The sequence below is a fragment of the Salvelinus sp. IW2-2015 genome, linkage group LG27, assembly GCF_002910315.2.
Source record: "Salvelinus sp. IW2-2015 linkage group LG27, ASM291031v2, whole genome shotgun sequence".
Classification (NCBI taxonomy): domain Eukaryota; kingdom Metazoa; phylum Chordata; class Actinopteri; order Salmoniformes; family Salmonidae; genus Salvelinus; species Salvelinus sp. IW2-2015.
Window position 1 is genome coordinate 9101922 of NC_036867.1, and position 19892 is coordinate 9121813.

Sequence of the window (19892 nt, forward strand, 5' to 3'; positions counted from 1 at the left end):
ACTGTTCGGCCTGTATATGAGCGGATCACGAGAGAAAGCCGCATACGCTAATGTAGCCGACACAGAGGGTCTCATGGAGCTTGTCAAAGCGGCACTGTTTTATTTGTCTTTTCGTTCACAATGCACTTTAGGATTTCAATAAGATGTATGTGTGTTTTGAAATAGTGACTTTTCTTCTCGCCTTCAACTTCTACGATTTGGTTCTTACTCAGGGTAAGTCTCCGTTTCGCTTTTCTTATTTCGCTAAACATTACATACAGTAATTGATATGCCTGTGTCTCTAAGTCCATTTTTGTGCTCTTGGGGTCTGTACTTGATTCAAAACATGCAAGGTATACAATGATAAAGTTCGCTCAAGTGAGAACAAATCCTTGTAGGCGACCCAAGTTTTCACTGCGCCGAGTTTTAACTTGTTGATTCACTTCTACAGTACGCATCCTGCAGTATGAGACCTGTGAGTAGCCAGCAACCGTTGTAGGCTAGACTGTTTTATGAACAGAACAGACCATACTTTGTGTTTTCTAACGGTACTTTGTATTGGGACGTTTAGGTTACATTTTTCTAGTGTTTTGGAGGGAATACAGTAATGACCTCCCATATAGGTTTCCATTGTGAACATGATATCCGTAATTTTTCTTCACATTGTGTCACGCTGGTTTCTACCTCTCATTTCTGACACATTGTATCACGCAAATGGGGAGGGTCCCTTTACCGGTGATGGAACTGTTACCAGCCATAGCTTGTTGTGTAGACTACTATATTCTGGTCATGACATTACATCATTTAATACGTGTTATATTTGTTTCTCTTCGGTGTCTTAGAATATAGCCTGTTGATTAGGCTATAGTAGATCCTATTAAGGGCACTAGCTAGATATTGTTGATGTAAAATCCCAACGTTTTACTTATTAGGTAATAACATGGCTGAACATTTGACACAACATGAATGAAGTGTAGGCTAAATCAAATCAAATTGTGTATGTCACATGCTTCGTAAACAACAGGTGTAGACTATCAGTGAAATGCTTAGGCTACTTACTGGCTCTGTCCAACAATGCAGAGAGAAAAAAACATAGAAATATAATAACACGAGGAATAAAACTGCATAGGCTACACAATGACTAACCATAAATAAATTGCCAATAAACACGGGGTACCAGTACCGAGTCATTTGATAAAGAAAAGCTGCTAGTCCTTCACACCGGTCAATTAGCAAATACAGTGTTTAGGCTATTTAGGCAAAACTTTTATTGGTGTTAGACAACTGCCCTTGACTTTGCTTTCTCATGCTAATGAATTTGGCAAAAGTGATTGTTTGTTGCCATTTGTCACACTTACAATTTGTTAACCAGTTGGCGCACCGTTTCAATATAACAACAATGTCTAAATGCAACATTGTAGGCGTACCTTTCTTATCAATAGTCATTTGGCCACATCATTCATTGGTACGGAATTCCTTAATCTTTACGGATGGGGTTGGGGTGGCAGCAGCAGCTATAAATTCGCATCTGCCATATGAGGACTTTGATGTTGTGAAAAGTGCTGTTTGTCCACATGCGCTCAGGATGTGGATTAGTTCGCGTAAATATCGCTCTAATCTGTCACACTGTGCATTGAACATGAAAGACGAGGCATCGTTTAGAACTGCAGTTAGGACCCACATTAGCCAGCTGGCATTATGAACTGAAGAGAATATATTAACCTACACATGGGCCGTTTTGTGAAAAGTTCTACAATGGGAGTGATAGCGCAGGCCTCGCGCCTTGGGAACATCTGGGAAACGAATATGGCCCCAATCCTGACCACTGCCGCAAGATAACGGTTTTCCCATTGTCCCACTCCCTCAGTTATTTCGTGTGAAAAATTCCCTAAATGTTTTTCGCCCCACTTAGCTAAAACTACCTTTCCCTTTCCTTTTTAGTTTATTTTCATGTATGGGCTATTCAGGCTAGTCATCCCTGTTTTAAGGAGAGGCATCTGCAATCAATTGAACATCTCCTCAAAGTAAGGCTGATTTAGGAACATGAGGCAGAATAGAATGGATGGCTGTCTTTGCATCATCTGAAATGTGTGTCATTTCAAGCCTGCATCGTTTTTTTGCATCATGTTGTGCCATACTTTTACAGACAACAAATGTAGTTATTGTTTTGTTCTAAGCAAATTCAATGCAATTTTATGCAATGTTTTAAAAATGTGATTGTGTAGCCTACCAATGCTATTAACTTGGCACGTGGTTATTGCAATAAATGAAATAATGGTATTTATTTTGATCTGACTCCAATAATTGTTCATTTAGGAGAGTAAAGAGCATGTTTGCAAGAACATTGGTTTACATTAATATCAATGTATATTATGTTTCAGATCTGAGACATAACTGAACAGTTTTCAGGTTATTAGATTAGGCTCTGTAAAACATATGTACGTACTTATGTTGACACAACGTTGAAGTTGTTACATTAAGGGCCACCATAAATGTCAAGATTGTCAAGTTATACCTGAATGTGACTGGGGAACACTACATAGTCATGGTTCCATTTCTGTGCCAACTTCAAATACCAATATCTGACATAGGATCAGTACAGGCCTCACTTGAAAGTTACACGCTATTAAACTCCATATCCATTTGTATAGCAATAAGGCTGGTTTTGCATCTCATCAACAAAGACCTATTCTTTTTTATTTTACAAGTAGATTGGATTTTAAAGACCCTCTCACGCTCTTTGCCTAAAAGTGTGGCATTTCTCCCGAGGGAGGTGAGACCTTTGTTCATTTCAATGGGTCCAGAGCAGACTGTCTGTCAGGCAGGCTCCGAGGGTGGCAGCAACAGAACTGGATCTTATGTAATAGAACAAGACGGGTTCCTCATTTGATCACTCGCCAAAAAAAGACTCAAGCTGATTCCATCCCCACTACCTCTCCTTCCCCCCAACACACACACACACACACACACACACACACACACACACACACACACACACACACACACACACACTTCCCCCACCTCTTTTCCCTCTACCTGGACATATGCAGTTCATTATGTTTGTTCATACTCTTATCTGTCCAACCCCCCTATCCTTCCACCTCAGATGCATGTTCCCCAGTGTGTGTGTGGAGTCAGTGGTGGGACAGGCCGGCTCTGTGTCCCTTTTGATTTTCCTAATTGAATATGAAAAGAGGGGCGGGACCAACTCCCTCCATCTGGAGGCTGGAGTACAATCAGGGCCTCAACATCTGTTGCTCCACACAGACTGATGGTGTTCAGGTGCTCCTCCAGGGGTTGGAAGAATGTGCAGCGCCCTACGTGAGCTGCACACCTGGAGCGCACATGGGCCTGCTGGTCACACTGGCTATCTTTACGTAACCACAACCACAGACACATGGTTGTAGCACCTCCATGTGATGGTAAAATATTCCAAACTTTAGACACACTATGTATGATTATGTGCTATATGTAGATAATGTGGAGTCGGGCATGCACAGAAATGTTTTATAAGACGTGGTTCCCAAACGATAGGTCAGGAGCACTTACTGTTGGATCTTGGCTGAATTATTTTGGGTTGTGGTGGGCCTTGTGGCTCAACACATTGATTGTGTTTGTTGAAATCCAGAATCTGGGTGGATGACCCAAAAAAGTTGGTCATCAATCATGGTTAAACATTAAGGGACCACCATCCTATGGCCATGTTTCGACATAAATACTGAAAAGGCCTATTGTTTACTTTTTGAAGATTGTAATGTGCCAGCAGCAGTGTAATTGATTATTGCTTTATTGCTTGTGTGTTGCTTTGAGGTTCCTAAATAGGAGTGTACTGGGGTTGATGAATTCAAACTGGACCCTGGTGTCGATCAAGCACGCATCCAATTTTAGTTCTGAGGCTACCCATCACCCTGTCTCTCTATTCCCTCTGTTTGTTTTATGAGTCCCTCAATCCTCACAGATGTCATTTTAAACAGCTGGAGGAAGATATTAGTGATGGCAAGAACTTTGTTTTAGATATCTAGCACTTCATCCATCATCATTTATCTCTTTAGAATATTGTGTGAAGTTTATTTTTGAAGATTCTTCAATGGAGCAGATTTTTATAGATGCAAGACACAATTTATGGCCTTTGATGTTTTCACACACCGAGTACATTCTCTTCTTTAGCTGGTTTCTTATGGATCTTGCGTGATGGAGGGACACAGATTTTTGTCAAATAATTTGCCAGCCCAGCATGTGTTAAAAACACACTTTCATGTCTTTATTTGATAGTTGTTTGTCGATTTGCCTGTCTAGTTACTCTGGTAAAGACACTTCAATGAGGGAATCAAAGAAACTAATTTGAGCATTAGTCAGTTGAATAAATACAAGTTATCTATCAACCATTGATTAAAGAGAGTTTGGTTTCCATGGATGAGGGGTTATAATGACAAAATTAATATTCTCTATTCATTCACTTGTTGATTTGAATAATTACTCAGGAATTTGCTGCTCCTGGTCATATAGTCTATTATACACTACATACACTGAACAGAAATATAAACGCAACATGTAAAGTGTTGGTCCCATGTTTCATGAGCTGAAATGAAAGATCCTAGCCATTTTCCTTACGCACAAAAACCTTACTTATCACACATTTTGTGCACAAATTAATTTACATCCCTGTTAGTGAGCATTTCTCCTTTGCCAAGATAATCCATCCACCTGACAGGTGTGACAAATCAAGAAGCTGATGAAACAGCATGATCATTACACCGGTACGCCTTGTGTTGGGGACAATAAATGGCCACTCCAAAATTAGAAATTTTGTCACACAACACAATGCCACAGACATCTCAAGTTTTGAGGGAGCGCGCAATCGGCATGCTAACTGCAAGAATGTCCACCAGAGCTGTTGCCAGAGAATTGAATGTTAATTTCTCTACTATAAGCCGCCTCCAATGTCATTTTAGAGTATTTGGCAGTACGTCCAACCGGCCTCACAACCGCAGACCACGTGTATGGCGTCGTGTGGGCGAGCGGTTTGCTGATGTCAACGTTGTGAACAGAGTGCCCCATGGTGACGGTGGGGTTATGGTATTAGCAGGCATAAGATACGGACAACGAACACTATTGCATTTTATCGATGGCAATTTGTGTGCACATAGATACTGTGGCGAGATCCTGAGGCCCATTGTGAGGCCAAGAGATGCATATCTGCATTCCCAGTCATGTGAAATCCCTAGATTATATTTTCATATGTGCAGACATATTGTTTCATGTAGTGCAGACATATATTTTCATATAGTGCATACATATATTTTCATATAGTGCATACATATATTTTCATATAGTGCATGCATATACTGAGCATATCAAACATTAGGAACACCTTCCTAGTATTTCATATACAGATGTGGTCCCATATATTGCCTGCCTTGCACTTTACAATGGAGTGCAATGGAGCAGAACGTGTTTTATTTTTTCAAAACGGGTTAATGGCTATTTTTACCCTGGTGGCACCTGCAACTTACCACAAGTAGGATAAATTACACTTGCATAGAATCACTTGCCTCCAACTTAATTCATTAGAATTTTGAATAATTTAGTCCAGGCCATGTTTTGACTTTGAAGTGAAAAATGTAAATTTCAGTTTAGATTTTTTGGGTCCTGTGCCTCAAATCAAACAAATACACGTGTTAACACCAAAGGTTTTTTCAATTTCAACTTATTTTTGAATAAATAGTGACTCGTACATGGGTGCCATTATGTTTGACTGCATCTGTAGTACAAAGGCCTACACATCTTTTTAGTGAATCAGGACACAGAAAGAGTTTTGGTGCGAGGAAACGTCTGTGCCTCTAGTCTCTCCCACATTTCTTCACAACACACTGATCCCTTAATGCCTCCCTGCTTATGTCAGATCGCAATGTATTAATGCACAGGAAGTCACCTTTGACCCAGAGGCATTAAACTCTCCCCTAGAGGGTTCAGGCTGCCAGGGAGGAATGCGGGAGCAGCCCAAACATCAGACAAGAATCCATGACTATTCACCATTGTGTTTGTGTGTGTTTATAGCCCCGATGGTGAGACGAGGACATCCTAGGCTGAGTTCTGATACACAATAGGAGAGAATATGAGATTAGAAAGTTCATTTTTGTCTGCTATATTATTGACATTTTCGGCTCTGAAATTGAGAGGTTTGATATTGTTTAAGTTGTTTAGAGAGAAATCACACAGAGCGAAAGACAAAGCAACCTCCACAAGAGCATCCGCACAGGAAGCGGACTGGCAGGAACCGCTTTTTTGGGGGGAGGGCACGCACATTGATATTCCACACTTCATCAGCGGCTATACGCTTTAGCCAGGGCTAGCGCTGCTGCTATTTCCAGCTTTGTTTGTTATAGCATAAATACCCCTCCATTTTATCCCTACTCTCTCCTTTAAAGTCTGCCTTGTGTTTTGTGGCGAAATACGGGAAATGGCTTTCGTCGGACCGTAGGACGGCAGTGAGCAGAAAATACAGCCGTCCCGGGCCGGCCCGCATAAACACACACTCTAACGGCAGGTAGCCTAGCGGTTAAGAGCATTGTTCCAGTAACTGAAAGGTCGCCGGTTTGGATCCCCGAGCCGACTACGTGAAAAATCTGCCGATGTGCCATTGAGCAAGGCACTTAACCCTAATTGCTCCTGTAAGTGGCAGAGTGTCTTCTAAATGACTAAAATGTCAAATGTATAACTGTTAAAGCCTGAAGCTGCTTTGTCAAATCTCAGAGCCTGTATTCGCAGCGTCTCAGAGTTGGAGTGCTGATCTAGGATCAGGTCCCCGATGCCTCATTCATCGGTATCTAAAAGGCAAAACTGACCTAGATCAGCACTACTACTCAGAAACACTTTGTGAATACGGGCCCAGATATCCAGTAAGCTAAGCAGAGAAAACAGCTGAATGAAGCAGCTGAACCAACCAAGGCCTCGGCCAGCCCACTAGGTAAAGACAGACACAACACAACACTGGCCTGTCTCTGTCTGCTGCTGGTGCCAAGACTGCAGGATCAAACCGATCTGTGGTGTGGACAGAGGGATTTACTCCAACCACACAGGGCCAGATAGCTACTGAACTCACCCACGCAGTTACTACAGAGGCTTGGGTGAGCACCCGAGCCACAGACATGTAGCACAGAGTTTGGCAAACACTGTTGCAGATGTTGACACCTTAAGACAAGAATGGCAATTAGATTGTTATTGTCATGGAGTTATGGAAGACAGTTTGCTGAACTCTAGCTACAGCCCTGGGCGTGGTTAGTTAATGTAGCTATAGCCAGTCATAATGACTTAAAGATGGCCGTCCCACATTGCGTGTCTGTCAGCGTTTTAGTTGACATATTTTACATTTCAGACAAATATGGTGCAATAGGGTTAAAAATGACTCAGCGGTTTGTAGCTTTCTCAGAGCTGATACTGAGCTATTGTAGTGGCGGTTTCCCTCCTTACCCTCTCCTCCGTCCTCTCTTCTCTTCCCTTCCTACCATGCCTTTGTTATTAGCCGCCAGTCTGTGCATTGTATAGTTGGAAAGTCAGACTGCATCTGCTATGAGTGCTAAGTCCTGTGATCTTTCAGGCCAGTCATACGGTACATGTCCCTTTGTATATGCGTAGCGGGGCAGGAAATGGGATGGGTACGTCTTGGCAGATGTCTCCGTCCCGCCGATGAAAGCGGCGCGTCTGACGTGATTGATTCCCGCTCCCGAGTTGTGAGGAGAAGTAAGGGGCATCACACTGGGAGAAGAAGAGGGTGCTTTTGAGGTGCGCAGTGTGTCCCTCATGAATGTGCGTGCACACACTGACAGATGGGGTTGTAGGAGAGACTGCACACACTTCTCTCACTCTCTCACTGTATCTCTCTCTCACTGTATCTCTCTCTCTCTCTCTCTCTCTCTCTCTCTCTCTCTCTCTCTCTCTCTCTTCTCTCTCCTCGCTCTCTCTCTCTCTCTCTCTCTCTCTCTCTCTCACACACACACACACAACACACACACACACACACACACACACACACACACACACACCGCACACACACACACACACACACACACACACACACACACACACACACACTGCCTGCATGGCCAGAAAGTATGTTTTCTCTTGAGTGCCGGTGGAATGGTTCACTCATTCCTCAGGCCTTCACAGCAAACACGACCCCCTAGCCCCACTAAACCAGCCACAACATAGAGTGATGTGTCTGTCACCCATCCACCCCAGATGACCACCCCTTAAAAGCCCTTTCAACAGTCACCACCTCCATTGTGTTTGTGTAACCCCTCGGTGAGGGACCATGTGTGTTCCCTCTGTCCCCCTGACAGTATGGATGGATTACCCACCACACCAGGCCCCATACCGACTCATCCGTTATCTCCTGGAGTTGAAGATAGTTGTGTGTGTTGTGACTTTCCCTCACACTGTGCTCTCCTCTCCCCCATACAGTGCAGTCCATTCTCTCAGAGCTGACTGCATACTTACCCAACAGGCTGTTCTGGCTGACGAAACACTCTGACACCAATACAGGGACTGGAAAGTGTTGGGACACCATGCTCTACTCTACTCTACTATGCTCTGCTTTACTGTCCTGTTCGGTCCTGTCTTGTTCTGTCCTGTTACTGTACCTTATATACCGTGTGTCCTCGTGGTGTCTGTCTGTCTGTCTGTCAGTCTGTCTCTAGGCCTACTATGCTCATTAGCAGCTCCTGGGGCCTCTGACTCCCAGCTCTGTGTATTGCTGATGAGCTCTCCCCACTCCGCACAGCCAGAGCCTGTCATTGTCTATTAAAGGGCTCGCAGCGGGGCTCGACGTGCCTCACTGGCCAATTCATTCCTCCTCCTCCTCCTCCGACCTCCATATATTGTACAACCTCATCGCACCATGCCACCGTCCACTGCTGGCCTATTCATCTCAATAGAAACATAAAGATAACAATGTCAACAACAAAAAAAGATAAAACACAACAATTCACGAACAGTGCACAACTAGTGCTGTTGCCATGGCTTTTATCAACTGTCTGCCCTTGGCAACGGGTAATTTGTTTGGCCTCTCTTCGGGGCGAGGAGCACATAGAGGGGCAGGCGAACAGCCGTACGGACACAGACGGGTGAGGAGGAGGGCTGGAGGCTGAATGGTCCACTGGCCGCGCCAATTGTGTCATTAAAATGGCAGCTCGTTAAGAGAGGGGAGCGCGGACTTGCGGTCACCACAATGCAGGCTGCTGCAGGGCTACTTGGGTTGGGTCGGCTAATGCTCGGCTCTCTCCCCCTGGTGAGTGCTCCTAGGCTGCTAGCAGTTGCTGGCTAACGCTAACTCACTTTAATGAAGGATGACTGAGGCTGACGTGTTCCACACACGCCCAGCCCAACCTGCCTCCCTCCTCTCTCCTCCTAAAGAGCTAGCTGGAATCTCCTCCCTTCTTTCTTCTCCACTCTCCCCTGTCCAGAAAGGTTTGCCATGTTAACCCTTTACTCTTCTAGGAATTGGCCTATATGTATAGGGCTAAATTGAAATGTTTCTTACAGAAGACACATTAAATGCATAACCATGGGAGAAATTGAAAGGGAACAGTTTGGAGATTATGGGGAAATGATTCGACCGAAGCTGAGGACACAACAGTTCACCTGACACAAGACTGAAACCAAACATTACACTGTTGATTTTATGTGCATTTTACATTCACTGTACTTTTCGCTGAATTTGTTGAGAACAAAATCTCAAAATACTCTGGATACATTCAGTAACATGATAACAGTATTCCTGGGAAATGTGGGGTAGGTTCAACATAAGGCAAATAAAATGACAAGGGTTTGAGTGAGAGGACTAACTGGAGTCTCCAAGTGGTCACACACATCTCCAAAGTGCACAGTTCTTAAGTTATTTCAGTGCACTCATTTCAAAGGTTGTTCTATTACCAACATGACTAGCTAAGTTATAAAATACGATGTTAGGCTTTCACAGGGCAATTCAGAGAAACAGATGGTCATTTTGGTGCGTATAGAAAGGAGTCATGAGTGCATCCAGGTGCGTGTTCCGCAGTGAAACTTCTTCACAATAGACAAACATCGTCTCATTCTGTTCAGAACAACCCAGGGTATGACTCCATGTAATCTTGTAACTGTACATCAAACACTGTGATCATAAATGTTGACACTGTATATGACATGAGTTTTATGCTATGGGTGTTTGGCTTGCTTGTATGACATTAAAGCAGTATTTATTATAATCCTCAACGAACGTCTCATCTTTCAAAATACATTGAGTCCTCCAACATTTCCCTTACTCAGGCAACAAAACATTAGCAAAAGTGGCCCGATTAGCGAGAGGGATGTGGGCAAGTTCTTGTCGCATGCGGTTCTCAAGTTCAGAATATCTGTCAGTCAAAATCCATACAGAGCTGTGACGGAGTGAGTCTGAGCTCTAACGTCATGTATGGGATGTTACTGTACAGCCTCTGCGTTCCAATTTAGGCGCTTATCAGTGCCCAAATCTGCAATTTTCAACCCGTATTCGGGTAAGAGTGTATTAATGACACCCCCACCCCCATATCCTCTTGTCTATGGTGTAGTGGCATGTCTCTGGCTATGTGTCAGTTGAGGCAGGAAGAGAGTAACAGAACAGTCACTACCGTGGTGATACTGTACTCCTCCACTGTCTCTCCTTCTCTCTCCTCTCTGTCTTCCCCAGTCCAGTAGAGTCACAGACACACAGAGCCAGGATGCCGAGGCCTGCTCTTCCTCACCACGACACTGCGTCGGTCAGGGCATGAATGGAATCCAGAGGCTGTTGTGGGGCCTCCCTCTGGGTGGAAGCCACGGGGCCACGGGGTTCCACGGCCCCATATTGTAAACTGTTCCTACTCCCTCCTTCCCTCCTTCCCTCTGTCTGGTTCTCATTCCCGTTTGATCAGTTTTGCTGGGGCTGTCAAGTGCCGACCCTTTTAAGTTTTTTGCCTTCATTTCTGCCAGAGTTCAATTTTTCTCTCTGTCTCTCGCTCTGTCGCTGTCTCTGACTCTCTCTCTTCAAATATCCGAACATCAAATGCTGCCTCTTCACGTAACTCACGCAAGAGATGAGAGCCGGGCCAACATGTTCCTTCCCTTCATTGCAAACAACTTTGCTGTGTGAAGTAGTTTGGGGAGCAGGGCGTGAGGAGTCCAGAGGGGCTGGTCTGTGGGGCGGCTGGTGGGTTGAGTTAGCGTGGGAGGGGGGCATTAAAAGGGTTGGGGTGGGAGTGTGTACTGAGAGAGAGAGGTTTGTGGGGGGGGGGGGGGGGGCTTGAAGAGGGGAATTCCTTTCATGTGGCTTGTGGGTGGCATTATTACTATTCCTCTGAAAACAGGGACACAGTAGCAGGGCTAGCTCAAAGTGCTAGCAATATGTTACTGGGTTTCAAGAACAGGAGAGAGAGATGGAGAGAGGTTGAGAGAGAGGGAGATAAAGAGTCAGAGAAAGAGAGGTGAGTCAGCACCCAGAGACGCTAGCTCTCTGGACTCACTAAAAGGGGCCTTATGGTTGTGAGTGGCTGGAGAGAAGACCGAGAACCCTTTCCAAGTCCCCGCCTACCTCTAATGACAGAACCATCTCTGTCCAAGACAACTGCATCGCACATCCATTTACTTGCACTCACTCACGCTCTGCAGTTCTATATATAGGTCATATGACATGTTCACTTGTCTTTTCTGTTAAGAGAAAAGGTGAGTCAGTTCCTGCTACATAGTTTAACCAACATGATTCAGGACGGGGCAAGTTTGTTTGTGGTGTCACTGGTGTTGTTTTGCCGCTAAGCTGTTAGCCAAGCTCCCCTCGTATGACCATGTCTTCCTCTTTGGTGTGTTAGTCAAGCTGCCTGCCTCTCTCTGTTACTCCCAGCCTTTATAGCCTCCTAATGAATGTGGTGTCATTAGAAGCCAATGGAAACCATCGTAGCAATATGACAACAGTTTTGTTTTAGCGTGGCTTGTCAGACAGGAAGGCTCTCTCACCTCAGAACAACAACAATGTGACAGGTGAAATTTGTAGCGGTGCGCAGAAGAGAACGCTAAGGGGTGTCACACTGATGCACATAGACACACACACACGTAAACTCCTCTCTTTCACACACACTCGAAGCTAATTGGATAGTGGCACACACACACACACACACACACACACACACACACACATACTTTAAAGGCTACTACTGGGGGTCAAGCCAGGGGGATCTGTGTCTCATTACAAAGACAACTAGGATGGTTCTGGTTTCCATCAGACCGAACCCAGACCATGACCCTACCCAGACCAGACCCACTCGGATACATCACAGACGGTCAACGATGCAGCACTTAGACCCTAAAACACTTTCATCTCCACCGCTGCGTTTGTTGTTCCTGCTTTAGCGTGTTGCCGATACGAGATCGACATTAAGAAGACAAGAGTAAGAAAAAGAAAACAGAATCAAGTTGATGAAAGGATTGAGCCTGGATCAGACATAAATGGAAGAGGAGGAGAGGAAGACCATGTCTGGGCCGAGATGAAAGAAAAAAAGCTGGAGAGAGAGAATTCTGATAATTATGACATTTCCTCAAGGAGCATAAACAGATTATAATATGTTTCTGTAAGACCCTTTTTTCCCCCTTGTGATTATTATTCGGAAGGCTAGAAGTCTGGCTTGAGCATGTGTGCGAGTCTTCTCTCTCTCTCTCTCTCTCTCTCTCTCTCTCTCTCTCTCTCTCTCTCTCCACCTCTCTCTCTCTCTCTCTCTCTCCATCCCCTCTTCTCTTTCTCTCTGGGTTCCATTAAGCCCGATGTTCTGTCTGCTATATGTCCTCAGGTCATGGAATTGAGGTTATTCACTTTCATTTAAGACCACAAACGTCTCTTCTGACAGTTTTATTCCATTTACCAGAAGAAAGCGTTCATTGACCTATCATATAAACTTCGTTTCTTTTGTATGGAACTGAATATTGTGTATGTTTCCAGTCTTGAGCATCTTAAGATGTCCTGACAAAAATGATGCGGTAAAATTCATTGTATCATGCTTCATTGTTAGGCCATTGATGTGTTTGCGTTGGTTACATTGGGGCAGAAGGTCTTGGTTAAGCAGAGACCAAAGCTTTCTCAAGAAGACACTCTTGTTGCTCTGAAAGTGTAGATAATAAGAGCTTACTCCAGATCTGTTTAGTCTGCAGACATTGTTGACCAGACGCACAAAGGATGAAATAGGTGTATTGAGACAAATACATAAGCTCAGCTGTAATACCATTATCAATCTATCGCTCCAGCCCCAAAGCAGAACTGTGTTTTTAAGCCACTGTGAATCCGTTATATTTATGGATGGATTTCAAGGTGTCGCCCGCCTGGAAAGTCTCCCCGGGTTTGCCAGGGCTTAAGACAAAACAAGCTGGGGAGTGAGTGAGTGCTACTGTATCAAAGTAAAGACTTTCTCTGCAAAGACTAACTCCTCCGTGTCTGTCTGTTTCTCCTCCACAGATTCGTCCTGCTGCCACCATGCTGCGGAACTCACACCATGTAGGGAAGCATGCGATCAGGTAAGGGAGGCCACAGACTGAACACACACACACACAGTTTAAAGTAGAGCACAAGAGTGAGAGAACTTTAGCCCCAGCACAATGGTCTCCGTATTATTTGTAGCTCATAAATAATGACTATTTGATGAAGAGCACTGAAATGTCTTTTTTTCTCTGTCCTTTGAAGTGTAGCGATGAGCGCTAGAATAACAATTCTGCCTGTCTCCCATTTGAGTTAGGAGCAGGTGAGGGGTCTATCTTCTTTTGTTCCTCTTATGCCCTCTCTAGCTCTCTCTCGCGCTCTTCAGATGTAAGATCTTAATTTGATCACTCTATTGTTTCTGAGAATGTTCCTGCACAGCAGGAAATGCAAACTTTCGAAAACTTTGAAGAACTCAAATACACTACAAGTTTGCATTTCCTCTTTGAAATGTTAGACTTGATTTGCCCTAACAAAAAAGGTATCAATCCCTACCAAAATGTCCATGAATTATAATCCACATAATAATTCACATTTCCTGTTGCTTCAGGATTATTTTCCTGCTGTAGCAAACTGGCTCAAATTAAGATCCTACATCTGTATCTCTGCATCTTATTCTTATTTACTGTAGTGAAGGAATCTGCCAAAGCAGTGCACAATTTCATGGATCCTTGCCTTCTGTGTCTCACTAAGACATGAAAGAGACATCTGAAAGGCTTTTTATTTTTTATGGGACCAAAAAGGGCAGACCCCTAGCCCATTTCAGTAGGCTATTACTGGTGGCGTACCACCAGCACCACTCTCCCCCTCCCCTTTACAGAGAGAGAGAGATATAAAGAGAGAGAGAGACTCATTGATGCTGTAGTGTTGAACCACGCTCAGCAAGGTCGCCCTGTCCCCAGCACTGCACCTGCCACTGAGGGGGGAGATCCAAATTATAGAGAGGGGAGAGAAAGTAAGAGAGTGACAGACAGAGAGAGAAAGAAGGGGAGAGGGCAGAGATATAATGTCCGTCTTGTTCGCGTCCTTGCAAGCTGCTGTGTTTCTGCAGAGAAAGTGTTTTTTTCAGGGGTGTGCCACAGGGCTCCGTGTAAACAGTGTTCCATTTCTTCTTAAGAGATGACTACCTCTTTGATGAGGGGAGGCCTTCAGTCTCTGAAAGGACAAGGTCATTCCTCTTTGGATGTTTCAATCTGGCACCCCACATTTATTTATCTTTCAAAGTTGGAGAGAGAAAGAGAGAGAAGTTTTATATACTGAACAAAAATATAATATAAATATAAATGCAACAATTTGAAAGGTTTTACTGGGTTACAGTTCATATAAGGAAATCAGTCAATTGAAATAAATTCATTAGGCTCTAATCTATGGATTTCACATGACTGGGAATAGAGATATGTATTTTTCCATGTGTTTGATGCCATTCCATTTGCGCCGTTTCAGCCATTATTATGAGCCAGTCTCCCCTCAGCAGCCTCCTGTGCTCCAGTCACAATGTTGACATCAGCAAACCACTCACTTACACGACGCCACTTGGTCTGCGGTTGTGAGGCCGGTTGGACACTGCCAAATTCTCTAAAACGATGTTGGAGGCGGCTTATGGTAGAGAAATTAACATTATATTTTCTGGCAACAGCTCTGGTGGACATTCCTGCAGTCACCATGCCAATTGTATGCTTCCTCAAAACATGAGACATCTGTGGCATTGTGTTGTGTGACAAAACTGCACAATTTAGTGTGGCATTTTATTATCCCCAGCACAAGGTGCACCTGTGTAATGATCATGCTGTTTAATCAGCTTCTTGATATGCTACACCTGTCAGGTGGATGGATTATCTTGGCAATGGAAAAATGCTCACTAACAGAGATGTAAACAAATTTGTGCACAAAATTTGAGCGAAATACGGGTTATTTTATTTCAGCTCATGAAACATGGCAACAACACTTTACATGTTGCGTTTATATTTTTGGTCCGTGTAAAAAGGTGCTATCTACGTAGAACCTAAAAGGGTTCTTTGCCTGTCTCCATAGGAGAACCCCTTGAATAACCCTTTTTGGTTCCACGTAGAACCCCTTTGAGTTCCATTTAGAACCCTGTCCACAGAGGGTCCTAAATGGAACCCAAAAGAGTTCTACCTGGAACCAAAAAGGGTTCTACATTGAACCAAAAAGGCTTCTCCTATGGGGACAGACGAATAACTTGTTTGGAACCCTGTACGTTGTACGTTTCCATGGCCCAAGTTAACCACGCCTTTGTAGTGTTCTGCAGATGTATTTTATTAACGGCCAAGAACTCACCGCTCGGCAGCTGCTTTCGAAGGTACAGATCTTGGGAATGTTCCAGCTGTAAGAAGATTACCGTCCGTCAGTCCCCAGCGTATACCTCGATTTATTTCACCTCACAAATAAAGAATGTGTTATTAGTTTCGGGTGATTTATTTCATGTGCACTTGATGTTCTGGATAGAATGTCGAGTAATGAGGATAAATGGTGAGAATGCATGAACAGAAAGCAGAACAAGCCAACTTTATCACCCTGGTTAGAATGAAACAATAGCAGACACACGGTGGTGTAGATGTCAGTATCACAGACGAGTCAAAAAGGAAGATGCAGTTCAACAGTTGGGGGCTGAACTCCGCTTTAGTGTAGAAATACTCTACTACTACTGCACTCTTTACAACATATTTTTCAGATATTACACAATAACTTCTCACGCTGAATCCAACGGCGTTTTTTTTTGTGTGAAGTAAAACAACGAAGGAGTGAAGGAGACCAACCAAAAACAACATCAACTCCCATCATGTGTTTAGTCTTTTAGATTGCTCTGACTAAGTGGCTATGAATCTTCCAAAGCTAATTTCATGACTGTGCACTAAGCCAGAGAGTGTTGGCAGGCGCAGGATTCTCCCAGACCGTGTGAGAGTCAACCAACAGCTCCTCACCCTGCGTTGATAACGCCACAGTTGGCTGCTGTCATTGGCCCTGCCATGTTTGTTTTATGTCGCAGGGTCACGCGACCTAGAGAGCCACGCCTGAGTGTGAATAGAGTTAAGATGAACTCTTCTGTCATTTGGGGATGATGTCTACTTTTCTCAGGCAAACGTTAGTCTTGTTAATTGAGTGGTAAGTGTAAGCATACCAAATGGCTGTTGTTGTTACGATACTGTTGTTACATGAGCATTTCATTATTCAAAACCTGTTTACATAGATTATAGTTTTCAGATGAAATGTATTTTTTTTTAAACTTTTTTTAGGGGGGGGGGTAGATCAGATTTTTAATATTGCAGATAGATTGTAGCTTCCATAAATGTAATTGTCTGCATCATTTCCAATTGCCCATATATTTTTTGTAAATATATGTATGTATATATATTTTCCTTTATTATTTTCCCCTAACGTACCACCCCTCCCCTAATTGTAGTAAACTAATGGACAACAACACTTAGGCGTCTACTTCCAGCTTATACATACTACTGTATATACATTTTACGGACATGGTATATTTTACATGAATTATCTTTTGTTTGTTTTTAGTCCCATCCTTCAGCTACCCTCAACCCCTCCCATCAATCTCTGAAGACCATCCAGTTTTGATTTCTATTTGCCATCTATTTTTCAACTGTGCTGTGATGTTTCACAAAAGTTCTGAACCTTTCTATTCTCATAGATTCTACACATTGTCAATTAAAGATAAATATTTTTGCTAAGACTATTATTATATTATTGATCGATTGACAATTCATTTTTTAATTACCCAGCAGTGCTATCTGCAGGGTTAGCTCCAGGTAAATGTTGCAATTCTTCATCCATTCCTGAACCTGCGTCCAAAAACAAGCTACACATGGACAGTACCAAAACAAATGATCTAATGATTTTGTCTCTTCGTAGCAAAATCTGCAGAGCTATCCCCCATACTGTATATATAACATTTTATTGGTTGCAAGAATTTTGTATAATTTAAATTGAAAAACTCTACGTTATGAATCCAGCGTTGTTTTGTGTATCAGTTCATAAATGTGCCATGGAATCGTAAATCATTGAAAATCTCTTCCCAACTATTTAGCTATCTATATTGCAAACGTATGGACATTGTTCTTGGTGAAAACATGTTTTGAATTCATTATAACACACTGGTTTCTGTTTCCAGCTCGCCACCATAAAAAGCGAATCTCGTTTGAAGCACCTACTACAGCGATTACCAAGCTACTGCCCTGAGTCTATGGTAAGTGCCGATTTCTGGTCTACAAATAGTCTTCGGTCAAATGTGTCTGTAATAAAGTTGGCTATGAAATCTTTCATTATGACAGAGGAAATGTATCGGTGGCCATGGTAAAGCTTATACGCATTAATCACAAGTCTATTGCACCGGGTTTGGCTACAAGTATAAAATAAGTATCAAAAAGCGGAGCTTGAAACCAAGCTTAACACTCCTCACCCACCAACGTAATTACAAACCCTAATGTTTTTTATCTGCTCGAAACAGCCAATTAGGAACCAGTCTGTCATTAGCTAGAGGTAAATACTTTATTTTATTTGCACACATGTCTTGCACTCATTTGCTAAAATGGATTAGATGTTTGGATTTTGGAAACGATTTCACCAGCATGTTAGCACTGCAGTTCCAAGGTTCCTTTCACTCTAAGACCCCGCTAAACATCTCAAAGCTGTTTTTAGGGATTCTTGGCTCTGTGAGGTGTAATAGTAGATGTACTAACATTCGCCCTCTGTCGTCCTTCATGTTCTGAAACTTTCTTGGGTTTCCCTTCATCACAAATCATGTTTATACTTCATGTAAATATATATTGTCTCTCCGTCGGCCTCGCAAATTATAGTGATGCCTCTTGACAAGCGGCTCCTCTCTTCGCGAGCCAACTGACACGAGTGAGTGTTTACAATGATGTACGGAGCTGAACCTCAGACAATGTCCAGTTTTTTTAAGTTGATCATCTTGTTTAGGGCTAGAGGGAGTGTGCTCTCTGAGCCACTCACTGCTCCTTCTCCATGCGTTGTGTTCTCTACCCAGAGGAGCCTGGGATGTTTGTGTTTATTACTGTGTGTTATTAATCCCACAGTATGTTACCACAAAGCTCTTATGAGTGTATGTGTCTCTGTTGTTTTTTCCACTGCATTCATATGTTTTAATTAAAAATAAAATGCTCTCTATAAAATTCAATAGCCTGTTGTTTCACCAGAGCCAAGAGTTCTCTGAGGTCATTTTTTTGAGGGCTGAAAAAAATGTTGGGGACAGGATGTCTAGAAATGCACAGACATCCTTACTTTTACAAACCCCTGACAGAGGTCTTCCGTGTGGTTCATTCATGCTCACTTACGTTCAACACAAGGCCCTTCCTTTTTCATTTGTCCCAACTCCAGAGAAACCACCGTACGTCAAAACAACCTGTCGTTCTGTTATGAACTGGGCATTTTCATGGCATTTTCTTCTCTTGTTCTCTTGCTTGTTTTGGCATTGGTCCTCTGTTTATAATGCTATGACCTTTTTTCTGTATTTCACAGAATGAGCTTTGGATTTGCATCAACTCCACACTACCTGGTAAGATCTGCAGCCAGCGTTTCAAAGGGATACGTTGCTGTTACAGACAAATCTACCTGTCAGAACATAACATAATGCCTCCCAGATGCAAAAACATTGTTGATCCTTACCTACAGAGACACACACACACACACACACACACACAACACACACACACACACACACACAACACACACACACACACACACACACACACACACACACACACACACACACACACACACACACACACACACACACAGTGTTGCTTAGCTCAACACTGTGTACCCATTGAGCCCACACTAAAAGTCCATATAAGTCCACAGTTTAAAGCCAGACTCAGTAAGTCTCATTTACGTAGTTTGTGTTCATGAAATATCAAACTATCGGGGCGACAGTTTTACTTGTTTGTAAACAAACCTAGGCAAGACGTCATAACGTGCTCTACCTAAGATTTCTCAAGCGGCCGCTGGGCCAGCTGCCCTTTGATCAGTATCAGACAGCTGGTGTTCTCATTTGCTTGTAGCCTACAACTGGCTCTTTAGGTTACTCTACCGTATTATAAAAATGAGTCAGCTATGAACGTTATAGCAGTATAATGTTATTCTAATTAACACAGACAATGATATACTGCTAGCTTGCTAATTAGCTTCACTGACCAGTAGACAGAGCTGCTTTTGTGATTTTTATTGGCACTATCCACGGTGTCCAGCATACTGGTCATGCTGAGGAGTCTAAAATATGGTCCAACTAGCTCATGCATATGGGTGTTGTACCCACTGTGACTATTAAAACCTTCCCTAACCAGAAACCGTGGATGGATGGCGGCATTCATGCTAAACTGAAAGCACGATCCACTGCATTGAACCATGGAAAGAG

At 43.2% G+C, this 19892-nt stretch overlaps 1 protein-coding gene across 1 annotated transcript in view; it reads left to right on the top strand.

Annotated features, from left to right (window-relative positions):
• The window catches only part of reck (reversion-inducing-cysteine-rich protein with kazal motifs), a 53574-nt gene continuing 33682 nt past the window's right edge, over positions 1–19892 (top strand). Inside the window, 4 exon segments of the mRNA XM_023972493.2 lie at positions 1–213; positions 13466–13524; positions 17631–17705; positions 18998–19034. Coding sequence (XP_023828261.2) covers positions 144–213; positions 13466–13524; positions 17631–17705; positions 18998–19034 — 241 coding nt within the window. The 5' untranslated portion in view covers positions 1–143.